General features: G+C 42.1%; 2 protein-coding genes and 1 non-coding gene across 7 annotated transcripts; 1 reads left to right on the plus strand and 2 right to left on the minus strand.

Annotated features, from left to right (window-relative positions):
• The first annotated feature begins 407 nt into the window (after positions 1-407).
• Positions 408-10848, plus strand: LOC124065875 (transmembrane protein 41A-B-like). Of its 2 annotated transcripts, none has more exons than XM_046401744.1 (8): positions 408-930; positions 1048-1135; positions 1232-1321; positions 2762-4348; positions 7024-7174; positions 7296-7457; positions 8193-8331; positions 8421-10848. In XM_046401744.1, exons 4-8 carry the CDS (start codon positions 4209-4211, stop codon positions 8654-8656), a joined length of 828 nt encoding a protein of 275 aa, XP_046257700.1. In that variant the 5' UTR covers positions 408-930; positions 1048-1135; positions 1232-1321; positions 2762-4208; the 3' UTR covers positions 8657-10848. The 2 variants fall into 2 exon arrangements, with proteins under 2 accessions (XP_046257700.1, XP_046257699.1); XM_046401743.1 differs by having other exon boundaries at positions 409-930; positions 1003-1135.
• A 269-nt stretch (positions 10849-11117) lies between these two features.
• Positions 11118-20811, minus strand: gpr155b (G protein-coupled receptor 155b). 4 transcript variants are annotated; one of them, XM_046401739.1, is made up of 21 exons: positions 20654-20810; positions 20483-20543; positions 20041-20257; positions 19718-19865; positions 19445-19574; positions 19143-19321; positions 18863-19015; positions 18592-18659; positions 18110-18281; positions 17432-17587; positions 17181-17264; positions 16844-16967; positions 16620-16704; positions 16308-16395; positions 15753-15972; positions 15507-15584; positions 15184-15338; positions 14973-15068; positions 14825-14889; positions 14574-14711; positions 11118-13706 (listed from the first exon to the last, which is right to left on the minus strand). In XM_046401739.1, exons 2-21 carry the CDS (start codon positions 20490-20492, stop codon positions 13172-13174), a joined length of 2901 nt encoding a protein of 966 aa, XP_046257695.1. In that variant the 5' UTR covers positions 20493-20543; positions 20654-20810; the 3' UTR covers positions 11118-13171. The 4 variants fall into 4 exon arrangements, with proteins under 4 accessions (XP_046257695.1, XP_046257694.1, XP_046257696.1 ...); XM_046401738.1 differs by having other exon boundaries at positions 15154-15338; XM_046401741.1 differs by having other exon boundaries at positions 13561-13764; positions 15154-15338.
• A 428-nt stretch (positions 20812-21239) lies between these two features.
• trnas-cga lies at positions 21240-21321 on the minus strand. The gene has a single exon. It is a non-coding gene; the product is annotated as a tRNA-Ser (tRNA).
• Between the last annotated feature and the right edge of the window lie 320 nt (positions 21322-21641).

Genomic DNA, 21641 nt, shown 5'->3' on the forward strand with positions numbered 1-21641 from the left:
ACTCAGTGAGAAGTAGAGAAATATTTTTCAGATTGCTCCACATTTGTTTGCATATCATTAGGCTGCTTTTTTCAGCTGTAGGACGTGTGGGTGCTTTCTCTGTATAAGTAAACGGTATGTGAATCTCTTGTGTGTGTGTGTGTGTGTGTGTGTGTGTGTGTGTGTGTGTGTGTATCACTTCGTCTCTCCTCTCTCTTTTCTTGGTCTGTCAACACAACAGACTTCATGTATTTATTGGGCACCACAGTCAGAAATGTTTCTTTATGTTCTGTATTAGAAATGTGCTTTAATATTTTTCTTCTGTAGAGAAGAAGGAATAAAAATGAACTCTTACATGGATCTGAGTAACTGGAGACACACACACACACACACACATTCATCATTCAGGGCTGAGTTCCAACACCTGTTGGCTCATTGTGCTGTGTGCAGCTCCTCTCTTGCACATATCTTCGAGCATATTGTCCGTATTCTGATTATTTGTCACCACATCACAGGAACCTTTGCTAAATTTAACGTATATTAGAACACCGACAGCTTGATAAAACTGCAGTGTTGACCTCCTCAGGCTGACTCTGAGACTGTTACATTTACATGCAGCAAAATGTTTGCTTCTTTGGATTTTGTTGCACTAGTCTGGACTCTTGTTTAACTTCAGGATCATAAGAACAAGCTTATCTGATGGAGGCCATGAAAGAAGTCGCATTCTGAGATTTGTGAGAGTTGTTTTTCTCTGCTCTGTGCATTTCAGTGCTACAGAGTGAGTGATTTATTTTTGGAACCTGTTTTCCAAAAACTGACCTGGGTAGATTTTTAAGATAGTCTGAACTCGCAAAAGCTGAAATGCCAGTCAGTCCAGTATTTAAGTCAGACTGACAACAGAGGCACCATAAACAGCGACTTCTCTGACAGACTGCCGCTGCTGAGTTTAAGGTGAGTCGTTGTTTAAAATCGCTTCTCAGGTCTTACTGACGGTGAAAAAGGATCATTAATTTTCTATCGCAGAACCAAAGGCAGAGGGTTACACTAAGCCTGAGTGCTGTCTCGCAGAAAATGAAAGCTCAGATTGTGTTCCTGCTCGTTGCTCTTGTGGTCGGACTCAAAGCGGCGCCCGATGGTTCCCACGGAGACCTTGAAGGTGTGTGTGTACCTGTGAGTCTTATTGAGAAAAACACTGACACAAATCAACAACTTTCTCGATTTGTTGCTGACAGCATCTGCTCCACTCTCGCAGTTCTTCCAGATGACGTAGCCATACCCGAAATTTTGAACGCCAGTTGGGTCGACTTGAACAAAGCCAACGAAAACTCAGAGAATGCAAAAGGTAAAAGGACATCACATTACGCCATTTTAATGCTACTTTCTAACAAGCACACAAGTCCTTACCTCAGAAAAGTCCTTTCCAGCCCACTTGTGTATGTTTCTGCAAACGTTCGAACTTCATCGTCAGTTTTATGTTGTGTCTTAAAGTCTGGTTAAAATCATTTGGTTTGGCTTAAAATGTCTGTTTTTGTTGCCGCACACACACGACTGGAAAAAATACATATATAAATAACCTTTCGTTGGTTGAAGCGTTATCTACTACCCCCTTCTTCGCTGTAGAAAATTAAGTCTAAGTAATATGAAATGTTTTGTTGTCTGACAAGATATTTCTTGTCCAGACAGTTTTTATGTTACTTCACACATTAAGAATCAAACTGTGCGCATCGTTTGATCCAAGAACCAATCTGATAACCTTAAATAAACAGACAGGGAGTTTGCCATTAACTATAAGACATTTTAAAGCACTGTTACATTTATGATGTTGTCATACACCTTCCATTTTCATTATTGCCTGAAATCTATTTATTTCTCTCAGCAAGCCAGTCTCATTTCCAGTAGTAGCCTGATTCAGGACACTGCAGACACAATGAACAGTTGGACTTATTTACTGAAAGATAACAAAATCAGAACCACAGTAGGATGCAAACAGAGCAGATTACTCAACGAAGAAGTGAACTCAAACTAAAATACTTAAATACAGGCTGAACTAACAAGGGAATGAGGTGGAGGTGAAAACAATGGGATCAGAGCAGGTCTAACGAGGCTGATGCAGGACAGGTGCGCATTAAGAACAGGTGCTGGAAGAGACAGACAGGCAGAGAGAGAGAGAGACAGAAGAGCACTGGGGAACACAGGAAAACACAAAGGAAAATACTCAAGGCACAAATGTGATCACGACTCACAGTAGCATTGGATGCAAAACTGCAGTCATTGTGAAATAAAACAACAGCAGGGCAGTATCACTAGATGCCACTGAACAGTACACACTGATTCATGGATAGTTAAGTGTTACTCGGATTATTGCTTGCAACTGTATCACAGCAACAACAACATTACAAGGAACTGCTGGTTCGTTTTTAGAATATCCGTCTCAAACGCGTGTCTGCAAGTTGGCTTTCACATCACTGAAAGTAATAAATGATTTTAAACAAAAAAGTAGGCCATATCAACTAAGCCACAACTGTAGTTTGAGCTAAAATGTCACATGCACAGGGTGGTCATTTATGAGTCATTTAAACTCTCAGAGAGGATGCGTCAACAACATGTGAAACGACAAGTCAAGCCAAAGACATTCACACGCACACCACATCTTCTCAGCATCTCCACAGCAGAGTTTGGGGTGACTAACTTGGGCTGACTTTTTTTGAAAGTGTGTTTTGGTTGTTCTGTTCCCTGGATGTTCATACTATTTGTAACGAAATGTTCCAAACTTCTTTGGCAGGAAAAGATGCCAGCTTGGGATCGTGAGGGGGAACATCTTTGAAAACCGACGGACACAAGCTTGGAGCCAAAAGATGTTGAATAAACACGGCAATGAAATACGTGTGCTTATGTTGCACATTCTCATATTAAAGGGATAAAGAGTGTGAATCAGTTTTAAAATGGAATCCGAGCTGGCTTTATTAGGGGCTTATATTAAAAAATGATGTTATTTAAGAATATTAATTTTCTTTGGTTATTAAGTCTGAGATTTTTCTCAGTTTATTGTATCCCTGTATAATAACATAATAGATGTTATGATATTATTTCATGCACACAATGGACTAACACTCCAAAAATGCAACTGTCGTGGCTGCATGTAGCATTATATTTCAAAGAAACCAATTATCCAACCTGAACATTTTACTAAAAAGTCATCAGAATGGAATTCTGAAAAAAAAAAAAATATATATATATATATATACATACATATATATATATGTATATATATATATATATTTCCCTTCGGGGATAAATAAATAAAGGAATTCTGATCAGCAGGAAGTGAAATGTCTTTTCAGTCTCTTATTACAATACTTTTCACGTCAAAGAAAACAAATGTGTTTCTACAGAGAATGTAATTTACAGTGGAAAACATAAATACTGTGTTCAGTTTTCTGCTAGCTGTTTTTGGAGACTGATTTTACTTTGTTTCACTTTATTGCCTCCACAGAAAAGTTGCCTGCAGGCACATGAAAAAACATGGAAAAAACATGTACAGACAAATTTTTTATATGTTTCTCTTTAATCATTTTAGAGCTCAGGAGACGTTTTTGGTATTTTATCACATTTTTAACGTTTACCAGTAACCCACTGATGAAATCAGTGCTGCATTGGATGGGATATATTAATATTACTACTGCTTGTGAATGTAGATTCATAGAATTTCAATATCTGACGTATAAACTCCTCTTGGCCTTTAGCATGTCGCCCCCTAGTGGTCCATTCGTGTAAATACCAACATATTCACAGTCTACACAAACAGCAGCTGAACTCTCCTAGAAATTAAATCAGCCAAACTAACCATATTTAATATCCCTCTTTGAGAGGCTAATAGTCGAAATAAATAGTTTTAGAAAAAGAAAAATATGAAGAGGAGCCGCAGTGAAACAGCAGCGCTTCGGGCCGTTATGTGATAGTGTGACACAAATGTCAACAGAGTCTTTTCCCTGAAGAAAGTGGACGCTCGCTGGCTGCCATGTGATCCATCTGCCGAAGCCAGCCAGAAAGTCAGCCGTCATTTGCAGCCTGTTGCCCGGTAAGCGACACCCTTCTTCCTCCGTGCCGTCCAACTGAACCGCAACACGTCGCCTTTCTTTCCCTCGCCGTCTGCCGCGTCATTCCTCTTTAATTCAGTGTGAGTTTCCAGCGAAGTTTACCGGTGATCAGGCCCTTTCGGCGGGAGCAACATGCGCTCCGTGGCGGGACTGGCTGCCATCGTGGCGGCGGCAAGTGTCTACCTCTACCTGCTGTCCACCCATCTTCCCCCGGGACCGCAGCCCGTCCGGCCGGACTCCGAGGGGCAGGACGAGGGGGTCCAGGAGTACAGGTAGGAGCGGTGGAAAGAGACGATACAACTTTGCATGTTCAAACTTGAGATGTTTTCATCTTAAAATACAGAAGAAATCAGCCTTTTTCACTGTCAGCCCAACGGCTCAAACACACAGATGGAAGCAGGCCTTCATTCAGCTGACAAACAGTAACTGTCACAGTGTTTGTTAATTCTGTCCAACCAAGTGCAATTACTCAACTTCTGTGGTTAAAAACAAATTTGAGGTACTTTTACCTTAATTCCATTTTATGCTACTTTGCACTTTTATTTTGGTAGCAAATGTTGTACTTCCTACTCCACTGTTTGTCTGAAAACCTACCAACTAGTTCATGTGCAGATTGTTATCATGGATAAGTTATGATGTATGTTGCTTTTACTTCTGGTACTTATCAGTATATTTTAATGCCTATACTTTCATACTATTACTTCAGTAAAACACTATATTAAAAAACCTTGTATTGCTATTTTTACTTGAGGAAAAGGTCTCACATGTGGTGACTCAGTGGTTTGTGGGTTTTCCCCTACATTACACTAACGTGAACATCAGGTGGTGTAGAAATGAAATTCTCCACAGCCATGATGGGGACACTCTGTGTTCGGGTCCCGGGACTTTTCTGGGTTGTGACCCCCTCTGATGAATCACTTTCTACTTGTGTCCCGTCATCACACGTTTTGAATATTAATTGTCAGTCAGTTTGCTTTTGCACTTTGTTTCATTCGAAGGCTTTTTTTTTTCGGTCCACAAGGAGGTGAAAGAAAACAGCACAAATAAGAGAATAATTAAAAGCATAACTGAAGTGGTGGAAAGAGTGGACACGGCTCATTAGTGACTGATCTGCAGTGTTTTCCTCTTTCCCAGTGCATGCTGGGATATGATCCCCGTGAGCAGCTTTTAACCAGTTTCAACATCTGAAGATCTCTTATTGATATCATATATTTGTATTGAACCGTAGACTCCACACAGCTTGTTTCTGCTCACGCTGCTGATGTGCAGATCTTCGTCAAATAATAATAAAGTTAAAGTCAGTGTAGCACTAAGATATTAAATGTCTCCAAAATTCACATCTTTTCTCTTTTTTCGCTCTCTCTCCTCAGTACATTTTGGACTGATCACATTACTCCTCCATGTTTATGTGTGTTGTAGTGTGTTCATCAGCTAGTGTGTGTGTGTGTGTGTGTGTGTGTGTGTGTGTGTGAGAGAGAGAGAGAGAAAGTCTTAGAAGTGGTATGTTGAAATGTGCCAGACAGTCAAGTGCGAGGTTGTCTAGGGATGATAGAATAACGCCGACCAAGACACTCTGAAGCCAAGAGCAGGACCCATCTGTGTGTGTGTGTGTGTGTGCACCCATTACACTGATGTCACTCTTATATTATACTGTGGCTTATCAAGTCTTTTAAACATTGCGAAAGTGCACCCACTGAAGTTGCATTTGTTGGTGTTTTGTTTTTCCAGTCATGCCTGTGTGTTTCTGTGTGTTTCTGTGTGTGTGATCTGATCATAGAGTTAAGATTCATGAGCATCATATCGGCTAAGTTATCTTGTGTACGTCAGCAATTGTTTTGTAATATTCGGAAACACATATTTCTAACATATTTCTCACTTCTTCCTAGTGGAAGAACCGTTTGTTTTCTAGTCTTCCTTTGTGTAACACACAGCTGGTTTTCAGTATTTTATTTATTTTCAGTAAATCTTATTCAACGTGACTAAATGTCCAAAAAAGATGGCCTGAATTTTGCAAGCACTGTCAACTGTTGCTTCTTGTCAACCGTCAGCTATTTTAATTTTTAATAATTAATAATTGAAGTCATTTGTCAAACAATATGTCACACATTCGTGGGCTCCAGAGTCTCAAAAATGAGGATTTGTTCTTACTTGTGATGGAGTGAGTTAAAAACCCCTCTGACAGAGGCCCCTGCTGTACATGAATACTACAGAGGTCATATCTCAAGGGATTATGTGTAAGCAAAATTAAAAGTGCCCACGATGACACATTTCCCTCCATAAATACTGCACATACGTTCATGCAGTTTCATGTATGCGAGCGCTTAGGCATCATTCTGACCAATGACAGAAGAGAATGTTTGTGGCCTGACCAGTAGAAACAGGGAATGCTGAATGTCAGAGCAGGTGGGAGAGGAAGTCGGCATCTTGAGTTTCACAGGGAGGGGGATTCGGGTGAGTCTGTGTGTGTCTTCGTACCCTCTGCTCAGGTCTACAGGCAACGGCACTATTTCTGTCCCTCAATCAAATGTATCCTGTTACCCTCCCACTCGGCCTCACACACACACACACACACACACACACACACACGCCCCGTCTCTCTGATGTGATCTTTCCTCTCGTCTCTGCTATAAAAGTTTGCAGCCATGTTTTGTTGTATGAAGATTATGTTTGTTTCATTATGTTAGTTTCCCTCAAATTAAAGAAGATAACCTTGATTTTTGAGGTCCACCAAAAATCCAGTAGCTGCCGGGTCATAATGAAAGGCATTCTGGGAAAAGTAGGAAAAACAGGAAATTAACAACACAAGGAGAATAAATGAAGCATGCAGAACAAAAATTACATTGTATGCAAAAGTCTAACTTCACATTACACATCACAGGCTGATGTTTAAGGGCTTCTAGGAAGTCAGCAGGGATAAAGTTTTGTTCTGTCGTGTCTTTACATCCAGGCTGAAGTTCCCGTCGGATCTGGATGAGCTGCGGGAGCTCGCGGAGATGCTCAAGTTTTATAAAAGAGAACATCACGGCTACGTTCTGCTGCTGTTCTGCAGCGCTTACCTCTACAAACAGTCCTTCGCCATCCCTGGCTCCTCCTTCCTGGTGAGACCTGCTATACATATGACATCACCATTTTGACAAAACCTGAAGAGACTATAAGCTGAGTGTCTGAAAACATAATTATATAAGAGATAAACGACCAAGTATTCCCTCGCTCCTTCAGAACATGTTGGCTGGTGCGATATTCGGGCCCTGGGAGGGTCTGGTCTTGGCCTGCCTGCTCACCACTACTGGCTCCACATTCTGTTTCTTGCTCTCCTCTGCGTTTGGAAAGCAACACGTGGTTCAGGTCTTCCCTGAGAAGGTGGCCCTGCTGCAGAGGAAGGTAGGGGTCTCTGATCAGTAATAAACAGACCGAGAGTGTGTCACCATGCTACTGGCTCTGGGAGGCTTTTGGTCCCTATGCTAAAGTGTTCACCGCCGTGTTCAGTAAGCTAACATTTGCTAAGGAGCAAATAAAAGTGGGAAAAGTGGTGGTCTGATGGACTGAGATTGCCATCCCTACAACCACTCTGCTAGCATGGATAATAAAAGATGTTTTTCTGTAGTTTTCTTTTTGGGTTGCTATGAAGACATCATAAATGACTATTTGAAATGTGTGAATGAATGTTAAAGTATTTCATTTACGTTGTGGAAGACAAATGGGTTTCACCGCTTTTCGTTTTTTAACCTGTTTCTAACTAACCTCTGCGATTTGCTATGATGAATTTAGTTTGGCTTTTAGAAACAACCAAAACAAAACAAATACATAAAAAAATTCATCCCTCCACTAAAAACAAACTCTCATCTTTGTTACTGAAGCAGTCAGTTGGTTATGCATTTTGCAGCACTGAATTACGATTGTTGACAAAACCAATTATACAGCGAAGGAACAAAGTACGAAGTGGGTTTGATTACAATATTATTTAAGAATTATATTATGTTTATACAGTCTTGTCAGTACCTCTGTGTACCTGGAGATGCTCTGTTACTGCTTTTGTCTACCTCTTCTTTCATTTTCTCACACCTTCTTTGTCTCTTTGTCCTTCTCCTCCCATCTTTTTTTTCCTCCTCCTGTCAGGTGGAGGAAAATCGTAGCAGCTTGTTCTTCTTTCTCCTTTTCCTCCGTTTCTTTCCTATGACTCCTAACTGGTTCCTTAACATCACCTGTCCTGTCCTCAACATCCCTATGCCCATTTTCTTCTTCTCTGTGTTCATAGGTGAGGCCAAACACAAAATAAAAACACACACACTCACACAAACAAACAACGACAAACGCTGCTCACTTTGCTGCTTTTCTCCCCTCCAGGTTTGATCCCCTACAACTTCATCTGTGTTCGCACGGGCTCCATCCTCTCAGAGATCTCCTCTCTGGATGATATCTTCTCCTGGGGGACGCTGGCCCAGCTCCTGGCCATCGCTCTCATGGCTCTCGTCCCCGGAGCGCTCATCAAACGTTACAGCAAAGCTCACCTCAAGGTGGATGGCTTGGACAGTAATGGAGCCAGCCAGGCTGAAATCAGGCAGGACAGGAAGAGAAGATGATCCTGGGATAAAAGAGGACTCATCGGGTTTGGTTTGACTCCCAACACGACATGGTGACAGAAGAACCGAGATGGAAAAAAAAAAACTCTTCACTGACCCTCTGTGCTCTTCAGCCTCGTGATTTCTGGAAGGTCACGCCAAAGGCTCATCATACTCAGAGTGTGATGTGTTCAGAAAGTTTGGAAATGTCTTCGGGTCTCGTTACACCTTTAAGACTACAGCGTTTCAAAGATCTCTCAGTGCTAATAGTTAGAAATTAGAAACCCAATAGAAATATTTGGGTTTACAAAACAAATTGGGTTTACAAAACAACCTCAACTTAAAAGTTGAGGTTGAAACAGCAGCTTTCAAATGAACTTTATCACCACGATTTTAAAAATTGCCTTTTAATGTTTCTTCAGTTTCCAACCAGGGCCAACCACAGGCTCCCTGTTTTGCAATAAGTTATTAGTGGTTTGTTGTGTGTTGTGATGTTGTTCTGCTTTTCCTACCCCGTAACTGCAGTTGTGCCACCGTGCCGAGTTATCACTAGAGCTTGAAAAGTAATTTGCTCTAATTTGCTAGAGCTGCACAGGAAGCTCAACTTGACCCTGCTGTGGAGAAATCTGTTCCAGATGTCCTCACAAGCTGTCGCCGTTTGCTGTCATCGTTGATTTTACAGTCTGCTGTGCATTGGGAAATCAGACAGTGATGTTGATTTCTTCTACTACTCAGTGACTCAGTGTGCAGCCACTTTGGTTCCAGCAGGAGTTGCATGGAAAAAAAAATGTTTGAGCACATTTGGACTTTGAATCGTCTCAAGGTTGAACGCGTCTGTCTGTTCCTGAAGCGCTTACATGCGTCTTCAGACGAGTTTTACAGCAACTCTGAGCAGATCAGATGTGATTCTCTCATGATGGTCTCAGCTAAGGTGAAGACAAAATGATTTTTAACACCAACATTCTGTAACTTTGGTGCTTTTTCTGAACTCATTCACTTGTGTTGTGGAGTTGGCAGCTCGCTAAAATGCACCCTGCAAGCACATTTTCCAAATAATTCTCACCAGCTAACCTTTGCCGAGCCGGCACACATAACATCTGGAGTTACACACATTCTCACCTTGTTGCTGCCGAGCACAATAACAGTCTTTTACTGTGACAAATGTTTACTTGCTCAAGAGCACCTTGACATCACCTAAGGCAGAAGTTTTACCGGCTCCCCTCTTCATGAAACGCAGAGTTCTACGATGTAATCAGAAGCAGATCACTCGTGTACACTCTGTAGTTGTTAAGCCACTGGACGTTAGCACAGATTGAGGTTTGATCTTCTCATCCAACACAAGAAGAACACAGCCTTCCTGCTGCTCAGTTTCACTCTTTAACAGAATTTAACCTGGAAACAGTCATGAGGGGCTCTGGCATCTTGTGTTGTTGTGAATACGAGACCTTTAACTTAGTGTGGTGTTGCACTTTATGCCTGCTGCTGTCAGGGTAAGATAATCGTCTGTTGATTGACTGATATACTGTTTAACTATAGGGAAATGTTTGGTTTATTTTTTTAATCAATATTTTGAACAGTCTTAAATCAGAAGCAACTTACAAGTGTGCTTGAAATTCAGCCGTGACTGTAGCACAGAATGGCACAGTCTACAACTTAAGTCATTGCTTTTTACTGTATGTTTTAGAGGTATTTCGTGTTAAAAAGACAGTTCACCCTAAAATCAAACGTATTTCCTGTAGTGCTGTTTAGCCATTGAGCTTGTTTTGGTGTGAGCTGCAGAGCTTTGGCAATATCAGCCATAGAGATGTCTGCCTTCTCTTGAATATAACAGAACCAGATGGCGCTTCACTTGTGGTGCTAAAAGAGCCCAAAAAATACATTTAATATACAACTCAACAGCAATGTCTCCTTCCAGAAACCATGACCCAGTTACTCAAGATAATCCACAGACCTTGTTGTGAGCAGCTTCATGTAGGAATTATTTGACAGTGTATTTATGATTTTGGGGTGAATTGTCCCTTTAGTGTCAAAAGCTTTTGTAAAATGTATATGTAGCATTTTGGATATCAGCTCTTATATTGTCGTCTGACAGTGTAGGGAAGTTCAGGAAACGTCGGCATTTCCACTGTTGAGTTCTGGGAATGTAAAAAAGACCCAAAGTGCCAAATATCCTGTTCACTTCCCCGCAGCGAAATAAAATAAATCCAAGAGGTTTTCTTTTTGTCAGCACGGTGCAGCTCTAAGCAGATCTCATGAACACAGAGGCAATTTTTTTGTTGTTAATGTTGCTTAAAGTTTTAAAGGGTCTCAGGATGAGAGATTTAAAGAGATTTTAAGAATCTTTAAAAATCAATTCTGCTGCTTTTTTTGTGCAAGGTATATAAATGAAATATGATATGTAGCTGTTGCCGTTTCCAGGGTCGAGTTTTGAATTCTAATCACAATCAGTAGTTTGTGTCGTGACAAAGTGAAACTACGTGGGTAGTTTTGCGTAGTTTTATTTGTGCATTTCTTACGGTCACACAGTCATGGACCCTGATTGGTTTACAGCAACACACTTAAAACAAAACATCCACAGTTAGACCTCACGTTAAAATCTCTACTCTCTCAGTGCTCTCCAACTCTTTCCCACACATCACACAGAAGCTCAAAGACATTTTGTTCATGCAAATAAACATAAACACAAACACACACACGAACACACACACCCCTTCACATTCACAGGCAGGCACTCATTTTAACAACTCGGTAAACATGAGCACCTGGCGCAAATCGCATGAACCTAAATGTTGTGTCAGTTGGCAGAAGACATGCAGATTGATGTATATGCCCACAGATTCTGGGAGGATTGTGGTGAAGAAAGGGGATCCACAAGAACATCCTGTCTTTGGACATGATTCTTCAGGGGGAAAGGTCAGGGGGTCGACTTTGCCATCCTCAGGTTTCACTGCTAAATCTCAAATCGCAGCATCAGTCTGACATTAGCGTGGTCTTTGTCTCAGCTCATATGTACATATATCACCATCCAGACGCCTTCTGCAGCCCTGCCAACACACTGTAAACTTCTTGGTCACAATATCACCAATCAGCAGCAACTGAACAGGTGAAAGATTAGTTGTAGTGTAGTTACTGGGAGCCGAACGATCTGTAAACATCATCCAAGTCAGCTTTGCATACAATATAAGCTAGTTTAGGCCTGCAATTGTGAGTATAAATCTTATCAAAGTTGTCATCTAACTACAATATTCTGAGTGCTTGAGGGTTTAAGAAAATCATTTTTGGGACCAGGCAACCAAAAAAGTAGCAAAGATGGCTCAATGTTCAGCCCGGGCTCAAAATGCATTGCATTCAGTGACGTGACCACAATTCATCCCCAAAAAATGTTCCACATCGACAGCAGCAACACAATTACACAATGCAAAGATAACAAACCCCCGCTGCAGCATCATCACGAGACAAATATCCAGTGTGTTGCATAATTTCAAAAAGAGAAAGATGTTGTGATTCCGTCAGTGCAAAAGGTTCAGTGCTAAGCAGAAGTCTGTGCTGCTCAGAGTCATGCGAAGACCAGAGTGGCTAAAAGACACAGCGTGCAAAATACCAAATACTGAAATAACAGGCAAATTCTTTCATCTGAAAGAAAACGTGCCGACATAAAACAGAACGAGCAGGTGGAAACATCACTGGCTTTCAGTGAGCAGTCCTGCAGCTCATTGGCTAAGAGCAAAAAGTATCAGTTTACTGGTCCAGTCACTTGCACGCACATAAATAATACAATATCTGAGGACTACAGGCAAATGAATGGCAACTTGTCCTGAAAACAAAGCTTATTTGTCTTTCACACAATGAAAATGTGAGTTCACTGGCTCACAGAAATCCATAAGATGAAAAATCACTTTTCTGACATCTGAAGGTGACCCTGAAGTGACAATCAAAGCCAACTCAGTTAAGAGCGGTGAAAATATTTTAACCAAAGGTCTTTAACAAAAAGGAATGAGGAAGACTTCCAGCAGGGAGCGCTTGTTTCCGCTTCTTTCTCCTCAACCCCAGTCATCACTTTTCTTTAGCTCTCATATCACCTGTAAATTTCTCACGGATGTTCTTAATGAAGCCTCTTAGTCGCATGAGCCAAATATTTTCAAATCTTCTTGAGGTCTAACAGGCAGCAACCACCACAAACAGCCTAAGAAACCTGTAGCAAACACCTTCAGATACAACACTTATCTTAATATCAATCTGGAACAAATCTGTCTAAACTGCCACACATATACTACAAGAGGTTAAACTAGCAATGGAGAAGTTAGATTCTCCTCAGTGGCTTTTTGTAGGATATGTTTCATTTACTTCAATACAATTCGCTTTTCCAGAGCTGCCATCTAGTGGTCATTAGAAAAACTGCACCATAAGGCACTTCTGCTTGTTCTTTGGCAATCATCCATGGTGACTGCCGCTTGGTACCTTCTCCTATTCTGTCTCATTTCTCTCCCCTCCTCCTCCCTACCGTCCTCCTGCCGCCTCCTTTCTCCTCATTTTCTCTCACATGTTCTGGGAGCATCCGTCCCCCCTCCCTCTCTCTCTCACCTGCGTGAAGTGGTACAGCAGGGTGGGTTCATCCCTGAAGCTGTGCCAACCTGTCAGGTGACCTAACACTCCCCCCAACTGAAGTCGAACGGCATACAGTTGGGCCTCGGCTCGTCCAGGGCACAAGCCCCGCTCCACAAGCCAGTCCACCAAGTCACTACCCCGAAACACACTCTCTAAATGGGGATGGGGAAGTTGGCGGGGGGGGCTTGAAGCATGCTGGTGTCGGTGATGAGCTTCGTTGGACTGGAGCTGGGAAACCTGCTCCTCTTGGATATCAGAGTTGGAAATATGAGCTTGGTGTTCATTCTCAGACTCAAGACGGGGTCGGGACTGAAGCGAATACTGGCCACAGGATTCATCTAGATTGTGAGTTTGGTGCACCTCGAGGTTTAGTTGCTCCTGAGGATGTGCATCAGGGTGTAGGTGTTGGGGCTGGTGGGAGGGGAAATGTCTCAAAGCCTCCTCCTCCTCCTGTTCTCCTCCGAACCTGTCATTATCAGAGGAAGGATTCACCTGTCGAAGCGCTCACACTCTCCCCTGAGCCACTACAGGTGATAGAGGAGAAACCAAAATGGAAAGGGGCAGCCAAAGGGAAGCAGGGAAGAATAAAAGGAAATAATGAGGGGAAAGAAAGGAAAGAACAAGCGTTAGTAAAGAAGAGAAACGGGAAAGCAATTGTGGAAAGCATTTTATGTGTTAGAATAAAAGAAAAGAAAAGTACCCAAGACTGATTAAACAGGTGAGCTAACGTGAGCTTTTTCGGTCCTTAAAAATCGACCATAGCCTGCCTAACGCCATAAATGTTAAAATATTAATTAAACATTATCACTGCACAGAAACGTCTGATAGTTGCACGGTGGTAGCTGCAGTCACAGCTGAGGCTTCTTCTCTGTAATTTTTATAGCGGCAAATTAAGCACATTTTGCAAGGCACAGTGAAACTTAAAGGTACAACATATGGCCTAAATGTCTAATGGCTTCAACTTTCATGAGTTATTAACTACCCGGTGGACAGAAAACATCATCAGCAACTACAGCAAAACAGATCAACAGATAACATGCAAAGAGATGAAAGATGTCAAGAAAAATCAAAGGGAAATGCTAATAATAACAATGGGGACATTAAAGGAGTCAGAAATCTTGCAGGGATGCAGTAAATCAGGTCAGATTCAAAGTGGAATCAAAGCTTGAATAAAATCTACACGGCCATTTGTGTTTCCATAAGCTTAACTCAAATGCATTTACCCTTTAACAGAAAAAATACAAGCAGAAGATGTGGAAGAAATCTGATTGGATTTAATCTTTCCAAAGAGAAGCTACAACACACTGCGGGACACACACACAATAGGGCGTACCTGCGTGTGTGTACTATGTCTTGTACACACTGGTCTTTGTGGTAGCGGACAAACTGGGTACAGGTGAGCCTGACCTCCTCTGGTACACCTGAGGGACTCAAATCCTGGCTGTCCCTGCCCTGCCACAGTCCGAGCAACCTGACACAGACACAAACACCACTTCAGCTCTGCGTGTCTCATATGGTTATTTGATCCCAAAGGAAACCATGCCGAACAACTCAAACAATCTGTTGATCATCTGGAAGTCTCACCTCTTTTTAAAAGGCAGGATGATGAGGTGTCTGTCCAGACCAAAGATCCCAAAGGACAGGAAACCCTGGGATAAAGATGTGTGTATTTACAGTTGCAGTTAAAGTTAGACACGTAGTTGTGCATTCAACGACGACAACACGCAGGTACCTGCCCGTAGTTTGCCACAGCGCAGAAAAACTGTAGTTCAAGGTAAAGTCTTCCTGGATCTTTGTTGAACAACCACCACAGACAGCTGGACAGGTTCTAGAGACAGACGGAGACATTCACCAATCAGACATTTATTTTTAATTTTTTCACTTCTCACTTATTTTACACTAATTACACTCACACACACAGTTAGTGAGTGTTCAAGCCTCACCGCAAGCAGGCTGACAAAGAGCAGCAGACAGAGCAGGACGTGCCTGACTGTCTGTTTGTCATCAGTGGTTTGTGGACCAGGTGGTGGCAGGTTCAGTGGCTGCTCAGAAGAGGAAGATCCCTGCTGCTGCCCATCACACAGCGCCCCACTGTGGCCTGGAGTGGAAGAAAAAAAACATACAGCCTGTTAAGATACCAGTGTGACTGGTTAAACATCCTAATGCTTTCATGCCGTTTCAGATCACTACATGGACCTTATCTCACTTTCAAATATTTCTTTCAAAACATTTTTCCACTGCTTTTGATTGAGTTTGTGCTGGTTACCTGTGCTGTTCGGCTGCTCCCTCTGCGTACTGGCTATCATGTCAGGTAAAGTCTGGAGAGGTGAGAAACTGTGGGGGTCTGGCAACACAACAGAAACAGTAAAAATAATCCAGACAGATCGTCAAGTTACTCACCTGATGATGGACTGGTTACAGTTATGGACACATTTCAACTCTGAACATATTCAAATTACAGGCAGATTTTGGTTTTATTCATACATAAATATCGATTGGAATCCAGAGCTACCTGAGTTGATGCTGCAGGCGGGCGAATTGGCCACCTGTGGCTGTTGTTGTTGTGAATCATCCAGGCCACCAGGGGCCCTAAGATCATCACTGATGCCTGTCACAGCAGCTCTGCTCAGGGCCTGGTAGCCTCTCTGCTCCCTGTCTCCCTGGCTGAGACCCATCAGAGATATTGCACCAAGCAGCAGGCTGACTGCAAGCACCACTGCTGTGGTGATTATCTAGGAGCAGGACAGAATGGAATATGAATAAAACGTCTTGGACGACTTCTAAAGACGGTTCAGAAACAAGGTGGCTCATTGAAAAGTGATTTCCTGTATCTGTGTCACATGGGTTTTGCCATTTCCCCATCCTTTCAGAGCACTAGAGTCAGGTCTCAAGTCAATGGCCATAAAAATCCTAATTACAAGAAAAAGTAGGGATTTCCTTGACAGATTTAAAAAGGAAATAAGCAGACTTGAGTAGAGAAAATAGAGGAGACCAAAAAAAACAGAAATAAACAGAACAGAGTGAAGAAAGGAATGTAGAGCTGAATTAGAGCAGATCTTTTTCTAACCTGAGCTCTGCCATAGAGGAAGGCCGAGTCTATGGTATCAGTCCTGTCTCCTGACATAAGAAGACCTCCGACCATCAGGAAGGGAACTCTACACACACAAGCACACACGCAGACAACAAGTTGTTCATACAGTTTTTAAGTATTAAAATATCTGAGATGCTGAACTGCAGCAAAGCACATTTTCACTTTGCTTTGGTGCTTTGGGATGCGTTGATATACAAAGGAGACAAGCTGCTCTGCCACACCAACACAGATTACAGAAGTTTTCTTAGCAAAGTGAAAAGTGTTTGGTGTTTGGGTGAGCAGACCTACCCCCAACCCAAAATCATGAACACTCCTGGTCGCAGTCTCAGCAGATCATCTCTGTTAGTCAGAGCCAGACAGAGAGGGATTAAACCTGAGAAAAAGAAAACACAAAAAACAAAAATAAAAACAAAACAGAAGAAAACACAAAGCACCAGCGTGCACACAGTAAACTCAGTTGAGTATACCGAGTATTGAGCCAAACAGTGCTGTTCACAAGCAAACACACTTACCACTCCAAATGTAGGTGCTGTAAAGAGACCCATAGAGCAGAGCGAAAGTGAGAATTTTGCCGAGGAGATTATCATCATTTTTCACCAAGAAGTTCCACAGGATCATGCTGACACAAACCAAAAACTAGAGCAGAGAACAGTACAGCAGGTTAAGGCAGAACAGGAACGTGAATGTGAGGAGCCAGTGTGCTCAAGTAGTATTTCCTGGACATATGAACACAGACACAGACAGAAAACTCAAAATATCATTATAAAAAAGCGTCAGTGAAGAAACACATCCTCCACTATTTTTAAAATGAACGTGCTGCTTTTAACTGAATTTTAACTGGAGACTGACCTGAGCCAGGAAAAGATTTAAGGCAAAGAGGTGAGGAATTCTGTTAAACTTCCTGCTTAGTAACATCACCACAATGGTCCACACCTGAGAGAAGAAACGGGCACATGATCACACATTGTTATTTCTGTGTCTGTTCTTCTTGTGGTCAGTATTTCAGTGCTCCTTCCTGTCAGACTGAGTGACCCACTGAGTGGCTTTAAAAACAATCGTCTAACTGCAAGAGACCAAGACATGTCTGCAAACATACTTACTAATGCTACAAGGCTGACGATGCTGATGTTGAAGCTAACGTTTTCAAGTTCTGTCACCAGGGGGGTGGGGTCCATTAGAGGAATTGTTAACAACCAGGCCGACACGTACATGATCGGTGCAGACAGGAACGTACTGATCACCATCCCTGATGTTACCTAAAGAAAGGACACAAAGAGACAGAATTTAAGAAGCACAAGACACAACACAAACTGTCAACATGTAATCTAGAGTCAAAGCAAATGTATTCTAGAAGCATTTCTGTTTTCTTAACATGAAAAACTGTCTGAGTGGAAATGTCTTGTCTAAAAGAGAAATAGTAACCTTCAGAGCATATGAAGCAGCTCTTTTTTATCTACATAAATCAACAAAACAATCTTATCTTTCACTTTTTTCTGATGAAACTAAAGACTATAAAAATTCTAACAATAAAAACTAAAACTATAATAAAATATATCTGGTACAGTGTGATGTCATCACAGATCAAGTTTATTTTCATTGTTGGGCAAAATGGCATAAAATCTAGATAGTTTACTACTACGTGGAGTACACAAATGCAACCTGGGTGGTGTCAAGGTGTAGGGGATGACTGCAGTGTGTGTGTGTGTGTGTGTGTTTGCTTTACTCTTGCCATGTGACCTGGCTAAGTTACTATAAATTGCTGTTTAAAATTTACTTACCACCTCAAGCTCCATGTTGTAGTGTCCAGCGTAGATGGCCACACTTGGTGCGGTTGGGAAGACTCCATACAGGAAAGCAAAGTTAGACAAACTGGTGTGGTTGGCACTCGTGCTGTTGACTCCAACATCCAGAATATCCACCATGTCTTTACAGACCAGCGGCATCACCAGGCTGGAAACAGAGAGACAAAAAAATAAACCAATAAAACTTCATTAATGGCCAGTTGTTTAAGCAGTTAATGAAAATCTGATCAGGAAACACCATGTATATGTATATTACAGTCTGCTATACAACAGCCCTGCAAAAAATATGTGATACGTTGTGCTTAAAACTTTCACTTTTTGGCTGATCTTCATGTATGTACTAAATATAGAAAAGAAAAAAGAAAAAAAAAACATTTTTCAATAGGGTTAGGTTGAAGTAATATACAGTGTACTGTAAGTAAGGCCACCATACATAATCACACACAAACACAGCTTACAGTTTGGCTGTGATGAGGAGAATCAAGGCAACTCCGGTGTCTCTGGTTAGTTTTCTGAGCTGGCCGACCTGCAGTAGAAACAAACGGATTATTTTTATCTGATCATGTTATTCTTATTTACACACGATTCAAAACCCTTAAAAGAAGCTAAAAGACAAAAGATTATACTTACCTAAAAAAAATAAAATTCAACACAAGTCAGTTTAAACAAAATGTACAAAAAGGCTTAACTCAACCACAATTGAAAACAACTGAACAAAAACAAACTCACCATAGTGAGGCCGAGGTAAAACAAGGCTGTCCCTCCAAAGGAGTTAGCCAGGCCATCTATGAACTCTGACAGAACAGCAGGGATCTGCTGGCCTAGCACAAAGTGGGCAATGATTCCTACTATCACCATGAATACAACTGGGTTCTTCAACACCTGGAGAGTTGACAGAAAAAGGCTTAGAAAGAATGACTTGAAAACCCAGTGGAGAGAGATCTTTGAGTCTAACCTCTTTGAGATGTGTCACACATTCCCCTTAAAAACATCCATAAATACACAGCACCTGTATGATCACAACTCCCACGATGCCAAGAGTGCTGCGCTGTGAATGGCTGGCCTGCCTCCACTTCTGAACCTCACAAAGAGCAAAGCCGATGGGATTGAGGAGCATGAGGGAGACTGGGGCAACGAGATAGATGTACTGGAGGTACTCTGGATATGTGCTCCGATACAAAGCATCAACTAGAAAAATAGAGGCGGACAGAAAGAAAGAAAGACAGGAATGCATACATGTTGTCTCTTATGTTCAGTATTTTTCTTCACAGACAACTTATGGAGGAATATACATATCAATGTCTGCCTCACCTATGGGGTATCCTAAGGCAAAGTCATTGCTTTGTGTAGCAAAGATGGCGTACAGGCCAGCCTTGCTGTATCTGCTGTCTGGACTGGCCACCATCAGAGTGAGCACACATACCAGCACAAACACCGTCACCTACACACAGGATGGGAGCACCAAAGTTCTGTTTATTCGTATGGTTCTATGCCTCACAAGACTTCTTAAGAACGTCCACAGGGAATTTAGCAAAATCAGACTTACAGACACAAAATGAACACACAGATGCACCAGACACCAACCTTAGCGACCAGGACACTCCAGAGAAACACCCAGATGACATCTCCAAAGTCTAACAGCACCATGTTTTTGAAGAGCAGAGCTGGAAGAGCAAACTTTGACACGAAGTTCCCCAAACCCTTTGCCTGGCTCTCTGTGATGATATCTGCCCTATTGGTGGAAGTGGAAGAAACAGCCTTAGATACACATTGTTGTCATCACTTTCATATTTTTATCGGGCATCTCCAGAATTCAAGTACAATCTTAACATGATGGCTGCATGCATGTAACACTTAAGCACACAAAACAGTCAATATGGTTTGTAACTGGTTTTGCACAGCCCTACCTGCCAGCTATGTAGCCACACAATATGATCCCAAAGCACTCAAGGAGAGCTGGGAAAAGCTTGTCGATGGACATGTGGGGCACCGCAGCAGAGCCCACGAGGGTACTGTGGGATATGTTCTTCCCGTGGATCAGCACATACTTGCTGGCAGTCTCCATGGTGACAGAATGATGAGGATGGTTCAGGATATTCAGGTGATGGCCGGGGAATATCAGAACTACAGAGGAAGGCAGGATGGAAAACATGGAGAAGTATGTGAAAACAGGGTGCTCGGGGTGCCAAGAATCCCTATTTACGCCTCTGTGCATGAACATACCGTTAGCTAAGTTAGCACAGTCGAGTCAACCCGCTTCATTCTATGACGGGAGACTTCTGGAATTTAACGACATTGTAGAAAACTAAAACTAATGTTATGTCACGTTAAACAGCCTAAGAAGCTAACCTCTTTCCATCACGCCACCATTGTCACTCCCAGCTGACCGTTAGCGCTAGCTAGGTGCATGCTAAAAACATCACGGGATATGCAGCGTTAGTTGGACGCAGTGAGACATAACTTCAACATCTGGCACTGATATGTTACCTAAAATGACTTCTTTAGAAACTGTATCCTTACCTCTGTCACTTAGAGGACCATCTCTGCTCAGATATGTCCGAGATTCATCTGGCTTGCTGCTTGAGCAAACCTGTTTTCGCCGTTTGTGTGAGGAGCTCTCCTCCAGAATCTGACAGCTGCGGTAAGTGGCTACGCCCTGAAAAGTGTCTGACAGACGACTCAGCCAATCATCGCGCAGATACACTTCACCCTCCGACTGTGATTGGATAAAGGCGTGCGGTGAGACGCTGTATTCATACGAAAAGGAAAGTGATTGAATCACTGGACCTCGTTAAGGGTTTTATAGTGAAACAGCTACAGTGTGAAATCCAGCAAAAGTAATGTGGTTAACCATCAGTCACACTGTAGCTGTTAATATGATGGTCTTAATATCGCTTCAGTTGAGAAGCAACAGTGATTTACATAAAGTGAGGAGGGTTTTAACAAATCTGCTTATAATAACAGCAACACAAGAGTCCTTGTTTGCACGCCTCAATGTTTAAATTCGCAGACACACATACGAAGCGAGTCTCTTCATATTAGGATGTCAGCAACATCTCTCAAGGAACAAATGTAGTTGGCCTCTCTGAACAGGTGAGAAGACTGACGCTGTGAGCAGGATTTGAACCTGCGCGGGGAAACCCCATTGGATTTCGAGTCCAACGCCTTAACCACTCGGCCATCACAGCTCCACGAAACGCTTCAAGGATGGCTCCCACACCTTCCAGGTACGAGGGAGGACAGCACAAAGTCAAATAGACCGGATGCACGTCAGCAGAAGAAAATGATCTGCAAGTCAACATTACTGAGAAATTCAGGAATTCACAATGCTGCTGAAGGACGATGACAAAATTAAACATCTTCATATTTCTGCCTTAATACCTTAGAAAAATGATATCAAATTTTGTCTGGGATAATTATGTATAAGCAAGAAAACCATCAGAGGCGACTAATGCAAGTTTGTCAAAATGCCAGAATTTAACCAACATCATGATATAACATAATCAAA

The sequence above is a fragment of the Scatophagus argus genome, chromosome 10 (genome assembly GCF_020382885.2).
Source record: "Scatophagus argus isolate fScaArg1 chromosome 10, fScaArg1.pri, whole genome shotgun sequence".
Classification (NCBI taxonomy): domain Eukaryota; kingdom Metazoa; phylum Chordata; class Actinopteri; family Scatophagidae; genus Scatophagus; species Scatophagus argus.